This window comes from Arvicola amphibius, chromosome 17 (assembly GCF_903992535.2).
Source record: "Arvicola amphibius chromosome 17, mArvAmp1.2, whole genome shotgun sequence".
In the NCBI taxonomy this organism is placed as follows: Eukaryota; Metazoa; Chordata; class Mammalia; order Rodentia; family Cricetidae; genus Arvicola; species Arvicola amphibius.
Window position 1 is genome coordinate 38,635,406 of NC_052063.2, and position 12,341 is coordinate 38,647,746.

Below are 12,341 nucleotides of genomic sequence, written 5' to 3' on the forward strand. Positions count from 1 at the left end.
GTAAAATGATCTTTTCTCCTGAAAACCATGGTGTCATCTTGGTAATTAAATTAAAGATATTAGTGCACATTGAAGCACAGCAGGTGTTTTCGTAGTGTGCTCTGCACAGGATGATGTGTCTGTGTATTATAATGACTTTGCTGTTTAATTTTAGCAGCTAAACCTCTAAACCTCATACCATATTTTGTTCAAAGGATCAATGCTATCATCCTGCATTGTGTGCTGAAATGACTGTATATACAAACACACTAATGGACATCTTTAAAAGACTCTCCACTTACGCAAAACTGTAATGCAGTTTTGTTGATTGAGTCACTCTTTGTGTTGATTCTGGAAGCACTCTGAGAACAGTTGCTTGACAAAAACAGCTCTCCTGTCTCTTTCTCGGGGCAGCATGGTTGAAAGCAGTAGGAAAACACAATTCACAGGAGTGTTCTGGCTCCTGTGTATAAATTGTTTATAAATTAAAAACCAAAATCAAGCCAGGTGGTGGTGGCACACACCTTTAATCCCAGTACCCAGGAGGCAGAGGCAGGCAGATCTCTGTGAGTTTGAGGCCAGCGTGGTCTACAGAGTGAGTTCCAGGACAGAATCCAAGGCTCGGGTTTGGAGAAACCTTGTCTCAAAAAACGAGAGAGAGAGAGAGAGAGAGAGAGAGAGAGAGGGAGAGGGAGAGGGAGAGGGAGAGGGAGAGGGAGAGGGAGGGAGGGAGAGGAAGAGGGAAGGAGGGAGGGAGGGAGGGAGGGAGGAAAGGTGAGACCAGGGTCCCAGTAGCCCCGTCAACATATTTTCCCCTCCCTCCCCAGGATCTGCACCGCACGGGCTGTAGCTCCTACTGTGGCCAGGAGGCCGAGCAGGACAGGGTGGTCTTGAAGCGGGTGCTGCTGGCGTACGCCCGGTGGAACAAGAATGTCGGGTACTGCCAAGGCTTCAACATCCTAGCTGCTCTGATTCTGGAAGTGATGGAGGGCAATGAGGGAGATGCCCTGAAAGTGAGTATCAGGTTCAGACAAAGGCAACTGGATGCTGCAGTTGGTACTGTAACTCTCCCCTCTGATGCCTCTTCCCTTCTGATCCCTTTGTAATCACTGTGATAGAATTTCCTTAATTAAAGCCACGTCAGGTGACATACATTTCCAGCTCAAGGGCATATCACTCTGACATTCATGATGCCAGATGATCTTATTTGAAGGCTCAAATGGCAGGAGCATTTGCCGGGTTGTTGGCAAGGTTGAATTTCTCACAGGCTGTTGAACTGAAGGGGTCTCAAGCATTTGATGGGGGTTGGCTGAAGGCTTTTTTGTTCCTGCCCTGTAAGGTCCCCTACCCCAAACTGGTGGCTAACATCCTCCGAGTGAGCAAATTAGAAGAGATTAGAGATTTGCAGCCAAATGTCCCATGTGCTGTTACATTTCCACCAGATGAGTTTATAAACTAGGGAATGTGGTGGCAGGTAGGCCAGTGTGGTGCTGGAGGGGTAGGTGAGCTTACATCTGCAGGCAGGAGGGAGATAGGGAGTTAGGGAGGGAGGAAGGAAGGGACAGAGGGGGAGAGAACGGGGAGAGAAGAAAGAGACTGGGTCTGGCCTGAGCTGTTGAAACCTCACAGCTCACCCCTAGTGACACACCTTCTCCAACAAGGCCGCATCTCCTAATTCTTCCTTCCTAAGCAGTCTGCCAGCCGGGAACGAAACCTTCAAATCTATGAGCCTCTGGGGTTGTTTGAATTGAAGCCATCACAGAGGCATATGAAAAACAAAGGCTTGCAAGCGTGGCGGCCACCACTGCTCCTTTGCTTAAGGCCGTGTGAGTTTCCAGTTCATAGCTGGATCTCCAAGCGGATGTTGACTGTTTGTTTGTGATGTATGAGATTTAATCTTTGTCTTCAAACCTCCACCTGCTTGACTGGGGGGAATATCTTGGTGACATGGAAAAACAAACAAATGTTCCTTCTGGTTTTATATATCACGGTAGACTTAATTATAAACCCAACCTGAGGTGCGTTCACCCCCTCACGTTTTCTGTTTATATATTGAAGGCAATAACTTCGAAGCTGCATGGTCATCTAAAAGGCGATGTCAGGGAGAGGGAAAGGCAGTGACAGGTCCAGGGTGTGACTTTTGAGGTGCTTTAAATTAAGAAGCAATTTTAGATGGGCATGGTAGTGCACACTTTTAATGCCAGCACTGGGGAGACAGAGACAGGAGGATGTCTGTGAGTTTGAGGGTAGCCCAGACAAGGTTACTTTAGGTAAGTCCACAGGTTTAGCCGTTTTTCTCAGGTATAATTTTCGAGTCTGAAGTAGGAAACGTTCTGCTGAAGAGTTAGGATAAGTGATTCAGAGCTTAGGGGCACGGAGAGGGTTGGGGAAAAGCGCATAGATCCTGGTTAGATCATAAAAGGGCTCAATAACCCTGAGAAATTAAAGACACGTAAAACAGCTGAATTGGGGCTTAGGGATGGTGGTGCACACCTTTAATCCTAGCACTCAGGAGGCAGAGGCAGGCGGGTTTCTGTGAGTTCGAGGCCAACCTGGTCTACAGAGCAGGATCTAGGACAGCCTGGGCAACAGAGAGAAGCCCTGTCTTGAAAAACAAAGCAAAACAAAAGAAAACAAGAAAAGCCGAATTGAGATTTAGGATTTGTGGTACATGTTTTATAATCCCAGCACTTGGGAAATGGAGGTATGAGAATCAGAAGTTTTTTTTATTTTTAAAATGATTTTATCTTTATTTTATGTACTTTGGTGTTTTGCCTACATGTATGTCTCTGTGAGGGTGTTGTATTCTCTGGAACTGGAGTTACATACAGTTGTGGGCTGCCACGTGGGTGCTGGGAATCGAACCCATGTCCTCTGGAAGAACAGCCAATATTCCTAACCACTGAGCCATCTCTCTAGCCAGAGGATCTGGAGTTTAAGGGCAGCCTTGGCTTTATAACAAGTTCAAGGTCAGATCCTGCTTAAAAAGAAAAACTATAAACAAAACCAATACTAAACAAAATAAGACGGAAAATGAGTTCAGAGGACGCCGTGGGATGCCACATGGGGATGTGTGGGCCTTGGTAGACGCCTCACAGGCAGAGGAAGGCTGGGTTCTTGAGGGGACCTTCCTGCTCAGGAAATGATTGCGGGTCTGTTTTTCCAGCAGCTATTTTAGCCTCTGCGAGCTAAACGACCTAGGGGAATCGATAGGAACAAGCCTGCCGCTACCTCTGCCTCTCGGCACCTACGGCTTGTTTAGAAGTGTTAAAAAAACGCAAGTGCCCCCTTTCTCCTTCCTCATCTTATTTTAGGATGTAAGACCTGGTGTTTGAAATCCAGCTGTGGGTAGAGTGAGGGGGGCTGTCTCCTATGATTTCATATCAGAATTTGAGATGACTTTACACCTAGGGTTTTATCACGTTATGGGATTATTAACATAACTGGGGCTAGAGAGATGGCTCAGAGGGCTAAGAACAAAGTAACTCAGTGGAATAAGCAGCTCAGATCCCCAGGACTCGCATGACAGTTGGGTAGATGTGGCCTGCCTGTCACTCCTGCACGCTGGGTGCAGGGCAAGGCAGTCCCTAAGGGAACAAGCTAGCTACCCAGACTAGTAGCTCTGCTTCAGCATATGATGTGCGAGGTAACCGAAGCCGGTCTCTCGCATCATCCTCGGTCCCACACATGTACTTGTTCTCATGTGAGCATGCGCTTTTCACAGGACCCCATTGCGCATGTGCACAGAAAAGAACTACCACACAACTGAAGAACTGTTTGCCGTTTTAAAGAAGTCATAATTTCTTTTTTTTTTTGTTTTTGTTTTTTTGTTTTGTTTTTCGAGACAGGGTTTCTCTGTAGCTTTGGAGCCTGTCCTGGAACTAGCTCTTGTAGATAAGGCTGGCCTCGAACTCACAGAGATCCACCTGCCTCTGCCTCCCGAGTGCTGGGATTAAAGGCGTGCGCCACCACTGCCCGGCTTATAATTTCTTAATACAAAGGTGTTAGGGTTGGGTGGCACCGCTGGAGCGAAGTTGGTTGCCTGCATACGGGAGGCCAAGTATGTGGACCGTGGGTGGTCCGGGTGGCCGTGAGTGCATCTGATCTGCTCTTCCGTCCTGCGACTCCACTCCTTCTCCCACATTGGTCCTTCCAGGCTGCCCTCTCTCCGCAGGGACTTGGTGAAATTTTGTTTTTCCCCTGTGGCCGAGCTTCTGCCTCTCAGGTGATCTGTTTATGTGGTAAATCCCAGTCTAACGTAGCAAAGGTCTGACTCCTTGGGCTGCCCATCCCGTGTGGAAGGCTGCAAAGGGATTTCCTGAGGCTGTGCCTTATACACAGAGCTAAGACCTGGAAAATAAAAGCCGCAAACCCCAAGTGGGGGAAAAACGGGTAGGGCTAATAAGTAACTTCCTTTTTGAAAATGGGGTTTTGTGGGATCCTATGAGACAGTGATTTCCCCATGAGCATACAGAGCTGTGTGTGGTTTGGGTCTTTGTTTTACTGGTGTTCGGGGGAGTGAGCTGGACTTCCAGGGAGTGGGGCATCACACAGCCTTCAGGCCCTCTGGGAAAGGCTCTGCACTGAGCTGGTGTGGGCTTTGATGGGTCATTTGCGTGGCTTCTGACTTTTTTTTTTTTTTTTTTTTTGAGACAAGGTTTCTCTGTAGCTTTGCTGCCTGTCCTGGAATTAGCTCTTGTAGACCAGGCTGGCCTCGAACTCAGAGATCCGCCTGCCTCTGCCTCCTGAGTGTTGGGATTAAAGGCGTGCGCCACCACTGCCCAGCCAGCTTCTCACATTTTGGAAAAGGCAACACAAGTACACTGATCAGATGAAACAGTAATTTGAGGAGCTCGTGTGACAGGAGCCATTTTACCAGGCTCCAAGTGTGCAAACAAGACCTAGCTGTGTCCTCTAAGGCTGGCGTCTGTCTCTCTGATAGCCCAGGTAGCCACAAGTACATCTCGAGGCCTGCCTTAGCGTGGGTGTTTTATGACGGGCCACTCTTGGGATTTTTCGTATCCAGGTTGTAAAATCCTATGGCATCAAGGGGCCGGGAATCGAGGATCCTGCTGAAAGCTGGGAGCTTGTGATTTCTCATTTCCGTGAGGCTGAGGGTTGTGTAATCACAGCTATGTACCGGGTGAACTCAGGTCTGGCAGCCCTTCTAGAAACTTCACAGCACAGCTGACTTTGGGTTACTTAGATAATTATGCCACCCTCTCCTTGCGTCTGGTGTAGGTGAGTCCTGAATTGGTTTCTGACGCATTGGGAGGCATGTGTGCCTTGGCTAGCTGCTTTGGTCTATTTGAATGTGCTTTTCCCTTTCGGCCTGTTGGGAACCTGGAGGGTATGAAGTAGTCTTGTTATCTTCTTTTTTTTAGATTATGATTTACCTGATAGACAAGGTACTTCCCGAGAGCTACTTTGTCAATAATCTTCGGGCACTGTCTGTGGACATGGCTGTCTTCAGAGACCTCTTGAGAATGAAGCTCCCCGAGCTGTCTCAGCACCTTGATGCTCTTCAGAAAACGGCAAACAAAGAGAGCGGAGGTAACGATGGCCCGTGGCGATTACATTTCGGGAAGTGTTTGGCTTCTCTGGTTCTGCTGTGTGTATGAGTTCAAGGTCTGAGTGTATGGAAGCCCAGGTTGCCAGATATTTCTGTTTAAAGACGGCACTGTGATCAAATACTTTTATTCCTATAGGATAGACACAGAACGGACATATGTAGGGCCTCATGCTGAAACTCGGAAGTTGGTTGAGAGCCTAACCGTGCTGATTCCAGATCAGCAACTGACAGGGTCTGTTGAGCTCTGCAAGGAGATTGGCGCACAGGCCTTCCTGGTCAGCTAAACTGGCATCAGTAGGACTTTGTGAAACCACCGAGCTACAGGTGCAGCGCTGTTTGGCACAGACCGTGACGTCGGTAGGAGCAATAAAGTTAGAGAAGAGTGGCTCTGGGCTCCCTGGCCCTCCTAGCTATAATGTGCCTGCGTGGGGGCACTTCTGAGATTGCCGGTCGCTGTGGTAGACTGCACTTGCAGCCTGGCTGGATCGTTTAAAGCTGGGAGCACAGGGCTGGAGGTGCAGCTCAGTGGTGGTGCTTATCCAGCATGTGTTGAGGCCCTAGGTTTGATCCCTTGTACTACCCCCCTAAAAAAAGAGGTAAAATGACAATAATGGGGGGCACATGGAAGGATTTTGTTGTTTTTGAGGCAGGGTCTCACTGTGTATCCCATGCTGGCCTCAGACTTAACAGAAATCCTCCTGCCTCAACCTCTTAGTACAGAAGTGACTAGTTTGTGCCAGCATACCCAGCTATATGAATGGGTTGTGGAGATGTAGTTGTTATCAAAATACATTGGAGGTTTTGAGACAGCTGCGTGTCTCTAAGGATCTTCTTGTATGGCTTGGTGGTGCTATAACTGTATGTTCAAGGTAGTAGCAGATACAAGCAATTGAAATCCATGTTTTTATTCAAGTTTCTTTGCTCCTGATCACAAGGAATAACCTCAGAATCTAGTCTCTGCCCAAATATTTGTTCACAGGAAAGAAGAAAGTGTGTGTTTTGTTTTTACTTACTCTTAGATAGTTGTACTTATTGACAGTCATTGAAAACATCCATCTAAAAATCTAATGGACATTTATAGTCACCCAAACCGGGAAGGTTTTTAGTAAAGTCAGAGATTTCAAAATGGACCAAGCCTTAGATTTGTCTTTAAACGTCTTCTATGCATCACTTAGTTCAAAGTAGTTTAACGTTTAAAGCTGTTTAACATTTAAACATTTTGAAACTTTTCCAGCTTATTTTCTTTTTTCTTTTTTTTTTTGTTTTTCGAGACAGGGTTTCTCTGCAGCTTTTTTTAGAGCCTGTCCTGGACCTAGCTCTTGTAGACCAGGCTGGCCTCGAACTCACAGAGATCCGCCTGCCTCTGCCTCCCGAGTGCTGGGATTAAAGGTGTGCGCCACCACCGCCTGGCTTCCAGCTTATTTTCTTTCTTTCAGTTGTGATCTGGGAATTACATAACTTAAGAAATAAGTAATTTATAATAAGGAATTTTAGTCATCATAGCTGCATTTGAAATAAAGTGGGAACTAGAAGATTTTGAAAGTTTGCTGGCATTTTGTTTCGTCTTTTGTTTGGGCGGTGCTGGGGCTTGAACCTGGGTCTCCGAGGTGCCAGGTGAGCACTACGTTACCCCTCTACTCCCAGCCCTCGTGTTTGTTGTCGAGACATTACAGTCAGTTGTTTCCCCAATGTTTTTGGTGAGGAAAACTCTCTTTACTCTTAAACAGCCTTCGATAAGCAGACCCAGATCTAGTTCAGGTAAAACTCTGTGAAGTGTGGCAAAGAATTTATGACAGTCAAGCCTTGGAATTTTCTGTAAAATGTTTCTTCTAGAAGCACAGGAGGGGAAAAGGAGAAAAGAGCCGGGAAGGGATTGAGGAAAGCCTCCGGGAAGCAGCACTGGTTGGGTGGTGTGGAAGAAAGAACGGGCACTGTGCCTCTTACAGATCTCCGTTCTGGGCGACCTCTGTCTTGTTTTGTTTCAGGTGGCTATGAGCCCCCGCTCACCAACGTCTTCACGATGCAGTGGTTTCTCACTCTCTTTGCCACGTGCCTCCCTAACCACACGGTTTTGAAGATCTGGGACTCAGTCTTCTTTGAAGGCTCGGAGATCATCCTGAGGGTGTCGCTGGCTATCTGGGCAAAGCTGGGAGAGTAAGTGTTAGCTGCACTCTGGTGTTAGCAGTCTTTGGGCTCTACAGTGCGCAACATTGGCATGTATGTGTGAGAGCGAGCGAGCTGTGGGCTGCGGTGAATTGTGTTAGCCTCCAGGAACCTCGGCCAGCCCAGCCGGCGTTTCTGGGAGAGAGGGACTCTCGTCCGGGATGGCAGGCTTCCATGAGATCGTCTCTGCAGGATTTGACCATCCTCAGGCTTTCTGGAGGAGGAACGGGGAGGGGGATAGCTAGAGAAGAAACGGCTGTATCTGTAAAGAAATAGGCAGACTTGCCGGCACACATAACAATTGGGATTATTTCTTTTTCTTATTTGAGACAGAGTTTTTATTTAGTCTCAACTCACTATGAAGTGGCGAATGACCTTCGACTCCCAATCCCCAGTCTCTACCTCCCAAGTGCGGGGATTAGAGGTGTGCATCATTACACCTGGCTCTTGGGTTATTTATCAGTCTTTATTATTCACTTTGTTCTGCCTTCGGAGCTGGGATGAAATTAAATGAGAGTCCCTGCACAAACTGTACCTGTGCTTGTTACAGCCAGCAGGAGGTGTGTCTATGCTTGCACAGCCAGTAGGAGGTGTGTCTATGCTTGCACAGCCAGCAGGAGGTGTGTTTATGCTTGCAGAGTGAGCGACCCAATAGAAGGTGCTTTCCTTCCATTCATGAGGAATCTCGTAGATGTTCAAATCTGGTTCTGCCAGAGCATGGTACCAACCAGATTTTACTTATTTCCCTTCCTGGCAGTGAGAAAGATGGCAGTTTCTGCTCATTTATAGCCAACTCAAGAAGCAGAGAAATTTCCCATGAATGACTTGAGCAGGCATCCATGACAACATGCCAGAACACTAGCAAACCACTGGCAGTGTTTTGCTGTAAATGTTTTTAAAAATTACGCTTACTTATTTATGTGTCTTTACGTGCATGGGCGCATGGTGCTGTGGCATATGTCAGTTAGAAGACAACTTCCAGGAGTTGGTTCTCCTCTTGCGCCATTTGGATTCTGAGTGTGGAATGCAAGTTGCCGGGCTTGGCAGCTCCTTTACCCACTGAGCCGTCTTGCCCACTCTGTTTTGAAAGCTTTTAGCTAGACTTTTTATTTATAACTTATTTCTGGAAAGAACTTTTACAAGGAAAAATCCAGGAACTATCAATTCTAGGGTTTAAAAAAATCATTAATATATGTATTTGTAAACATCATATAGCTGTCATCTTTTTTATTGATTTTATTGAGCTCTATATTTTTCTCTGTTTCCCCTCTCTTTCTCTCCCCTCCCCTTATATCCTCTCCCATGGTCCCCATCTCCCAATTTACTCGGGAGATCTTATCTTTTTCTACTTCCCTTGTAGATTAGATCCATTTGTGTCTCTCTTAGGGTCCTCATTGTCTAGGTTCTCTGGGATTGTGATTTGTAGGCTGGTTTTCTTTGCTTTATGTCTAAAAGTCACTTATGAATGAGTACATATATTTGTCTTTCTGGGTCTGGGTTACCTCTCTTAAAATGTTTTCTAGATCCATCTATCTGCCTGCAAATTTCAAGATGCCATTATTTTTTCTGCTGTGTAGTACTCCGTTGTATAAATGTACCACATTTTCCTTATCCATTCTTTGGTCAAGGGGCATTTAGGTTCTGGCTATGACAAATAATGCTGCTGTGAACATAGCTGAGCACATGTCCTTGTGGTACGATTGAGCATCCTTTGGAGATATACCCAAAAGTGGTATTGAGGAAGGTTGTTTCCTGATTTTCTGAGAAATCACTATACTGATATCCAAAGGGGCTGTACCAATTTGCACTTCCACCAGCAATGCAGAAGAGTTCCATTTACCCCGCAACCTCTCCAGCATAAGTTGTCATCAGTGTTTTTGATCTTGGCCATTCTTACATGTGTAAGATGGAATCTCAGAGTTGTTTTTATTTGCATTTCTCTGATGACTAAAGATGTCGAACATTTCCTTAAGTGTCTTTTAGCCATTTTAGATCCCTCTGTTGAGGGTTCTCTGTTTAGGTCTGTACTCTATTTTTTTTTATTGGATTATTTGTTCTTTTGATGACCAATTCTTAAATTCTTTGTATATTTTGGAGATCAGACCTCTATCTGATGTGGGGTTGGTGAAGATCTTTTCCCATTCTGTAGGCTGTCATTTTGTCTTATTGACTGTGTCCTTTGCTTTACAGAACCTTTTCAGTTTCAGGAGGTCCCATTTAGTAATTGTTTCTCTCAGTGTCTGTGCTACTGGAATTATATTTATGAAGTGGTCTCCTGTGCCAATGTGTTCAAGTGTACTTCCCACTTTCTCTTCTATTAAGTTCAGTGTGGTTAGCTTTATGTTGAGGTCTTTGATCCATTTGGACTTGAGTTTTGTGCATGGTGATAGATTGGATCTATTTTCATTCTTCTACATGTTGATATCTAGTTATGCCAGCACCATTTGTTAAATATGATTTCTTTTTTCCATTTGGCATTTTTTGCTTCTTTTTCAAAAATCAGGTGTTTGTAGGTGTGTTAATTAATATCTGGGTCTTCAATTCGGTTCCATTGGTCCTCCTGTCTATTTTTATGCCAATACCAGGCTGTTTCAGTATTGTAGCTCTGTAGTAGAGTCAGGGATTGTGATGCCTCCAGAAGTTTCTTTATTGTGCAGTATTGTTTTGGCTATCCGGGGTTCTTTGCTTTTTCATATGAAGTTGAGTACTGTTCTTTTGAGGCCTGTGGAGAATTTTGCTGGGCTTTTGATGGGCATTGCATTGAATCTGTAGATTGCTTTTGGTAAGATTGCCATTTTTACTATGTTAATTCTACCTACCCAAGAGCGTGGGAGGTCTTTCCATTTTCTGGTATCTTCTTCAATTTCTTTCTTCAAAGATTTAAAGTTCTTGTCATACAAGTCTTCCACTTGTTTGGTTAGAGTTACTCTGAGATATTTTATGCTATTTGTGGCTATTGTGAAGGGTGTCTATTCTCTGATTTTTTTTTCTCTTCCCATTTATCATCTGTGTAAAGGAGGGCTACTGATTTTTTGAGTTAATCTTGTATCCTGCTACATTACTGAAAGTGTTTATGAGTTGTAGAAGTTCCTTGGTAGAATTTTTGGGGTCACTCGTGTAAACTAGTATATCATCAGCAAACTGAGAGTTTGACGTCTTCTTTTCCAATCTGTATCCCCTCGATCTCCTTCTGTTGTCTTATTGCTCTCGTAGCTGTCATCTTTCGTCTTTATTTTATTGTACGGCGATTTCCAGACAAGCCAACAATTTTACCTCTGTGAGGTTTGCTGTGCCATCTACTTTGTCTTTTCCCTTCCCCCTATGCATTTCTTTCTGCACTCATGTATTTCCGGCCTGCTCTACACTGTACGCTTCCTGAGTGTGCCGGTCCCTTACTGGGTAACGATCTGGAGCACTCAGGAGAGTGCTGCACTGTAGGATGGGTCAGTGCTGGTCCCTTGCTGTTGGTCCTCAACAATGAGGCCGTAGAAAAAGGGGTGACTCTACTGCTCCCCTCTGCTCACTTCCTGCCACATCAGAAGCTATTCCTGGGTGGTGGCAGGATAGTCATTGGCAAAATCGTAATTGCAGCAAGTAAGAACAGGCACTTCCGGAGTTCTTGCCATGTGCTGGGTCCTCTGAGAGCTGGGATTATGGCAGTTGTGAGCCACTTAAGGTGGATGCTGGGGACCCAACTCAGCCAGCGCTTTTAATTGTGGAGCCATCTCCCCAGCCCACCTTCATTTTACAGATCTGAGAACCGAGGCACAGAGTTTAATGAATTGCCTGAAATCACCCATTTAGTAAGTGGGAGATGCAGTTTTGAACCAAGGCATCTTGGCTCCCGAATTGTTGCTTTTCATTATGCAAATCCCCATGCTCAGAAATGGCTCCTGTTTATGAACTGCAAATGTTTCAGGGGTTTTGATCGTGATAATTATACATCTTTTCAGCTCGTGACTTGTAAGGAGCAAGGGAAGGCCACCAACATCCATCCGGTGCTGACAGCGCCTGTCATTACAGCAGGCAGCTTGAGTATATTATCTCATTTGGTTCTCTCAATAACCCGGCGGAGCTGGGGAGATTATTCCTCCCTGCCTTTTCAAGTGAGAAAATCATCCCGAGAAGGTTAATTAACTCGCTCACAGTCGCACTGCTGATGAGAAGTGGGGCTGGTGCTCCCGCCTGGAGCTTCAGACTCCACAGCCTGTAAAGCTTTCCTCACAGACATAGCACCAGGAAAATATCCACCGTGTGTAGGCAACCTTGGGTCTCTGGAGAGCTAAATAACACTTCTGCCTTGTATTGTCTGAGGGGCCCCTCTACTTGCCTTGTTTCTGCAGCCGAGAATTCCTTCCTTCCCTCAGCAGAACCATTTTGAATTCTCTACCACCTCACTGTTACAGCGTCTCTTTGTCTGCCTTTCTCCTATGACTTCCCATACCAGCACACTCACCACCTCCCCCTTGGTATATGTCCTCCTCAGTGCTGCTAATTGTGCCCCAAACATGCTAAGCCACCCCTAGGTCAACCTTGCCAAGGGCATGGCTCTTCATCATTCCCTACTAAAAACCCCTGGGTCACTTGTGTCCTGCAGAGGCTTAGAAGGTAGATAGGGCCACTGTGA

General features: G+C 45.8%; 1 protein-coding gene across 4 annotated transcripts in view; it reads left to right on the plus strand.

Annotated features, from left to right (window-relative positions):
- Positions 1-12,341, plus strand: part of Tbc1d30 (TBC1 domain family member 30) — a 74,753-nt gene that overhangs the window by 43,493 nt on the left and 18,919 nt on the right. For all 4 annotated transcript variants that reach the window (XM_038314768.1, XM_038314770.1, XM_038314771.1 and 1 more), the window contains 3 exons: positions 807-992; positions 5,364-5,532; positions 7,537-7,705. In XM_038314768.1, the coding sequence (XP_038170696.1) occupies positions 807-992; positions 5,364-5,532; positions 7,537-7,705 (524 nt within the window). The remainder of the gene's footprint in view (positions 1-806; positions 993-5,363; positions 5,533-7,536; positions 7,706-12,341) is intronic.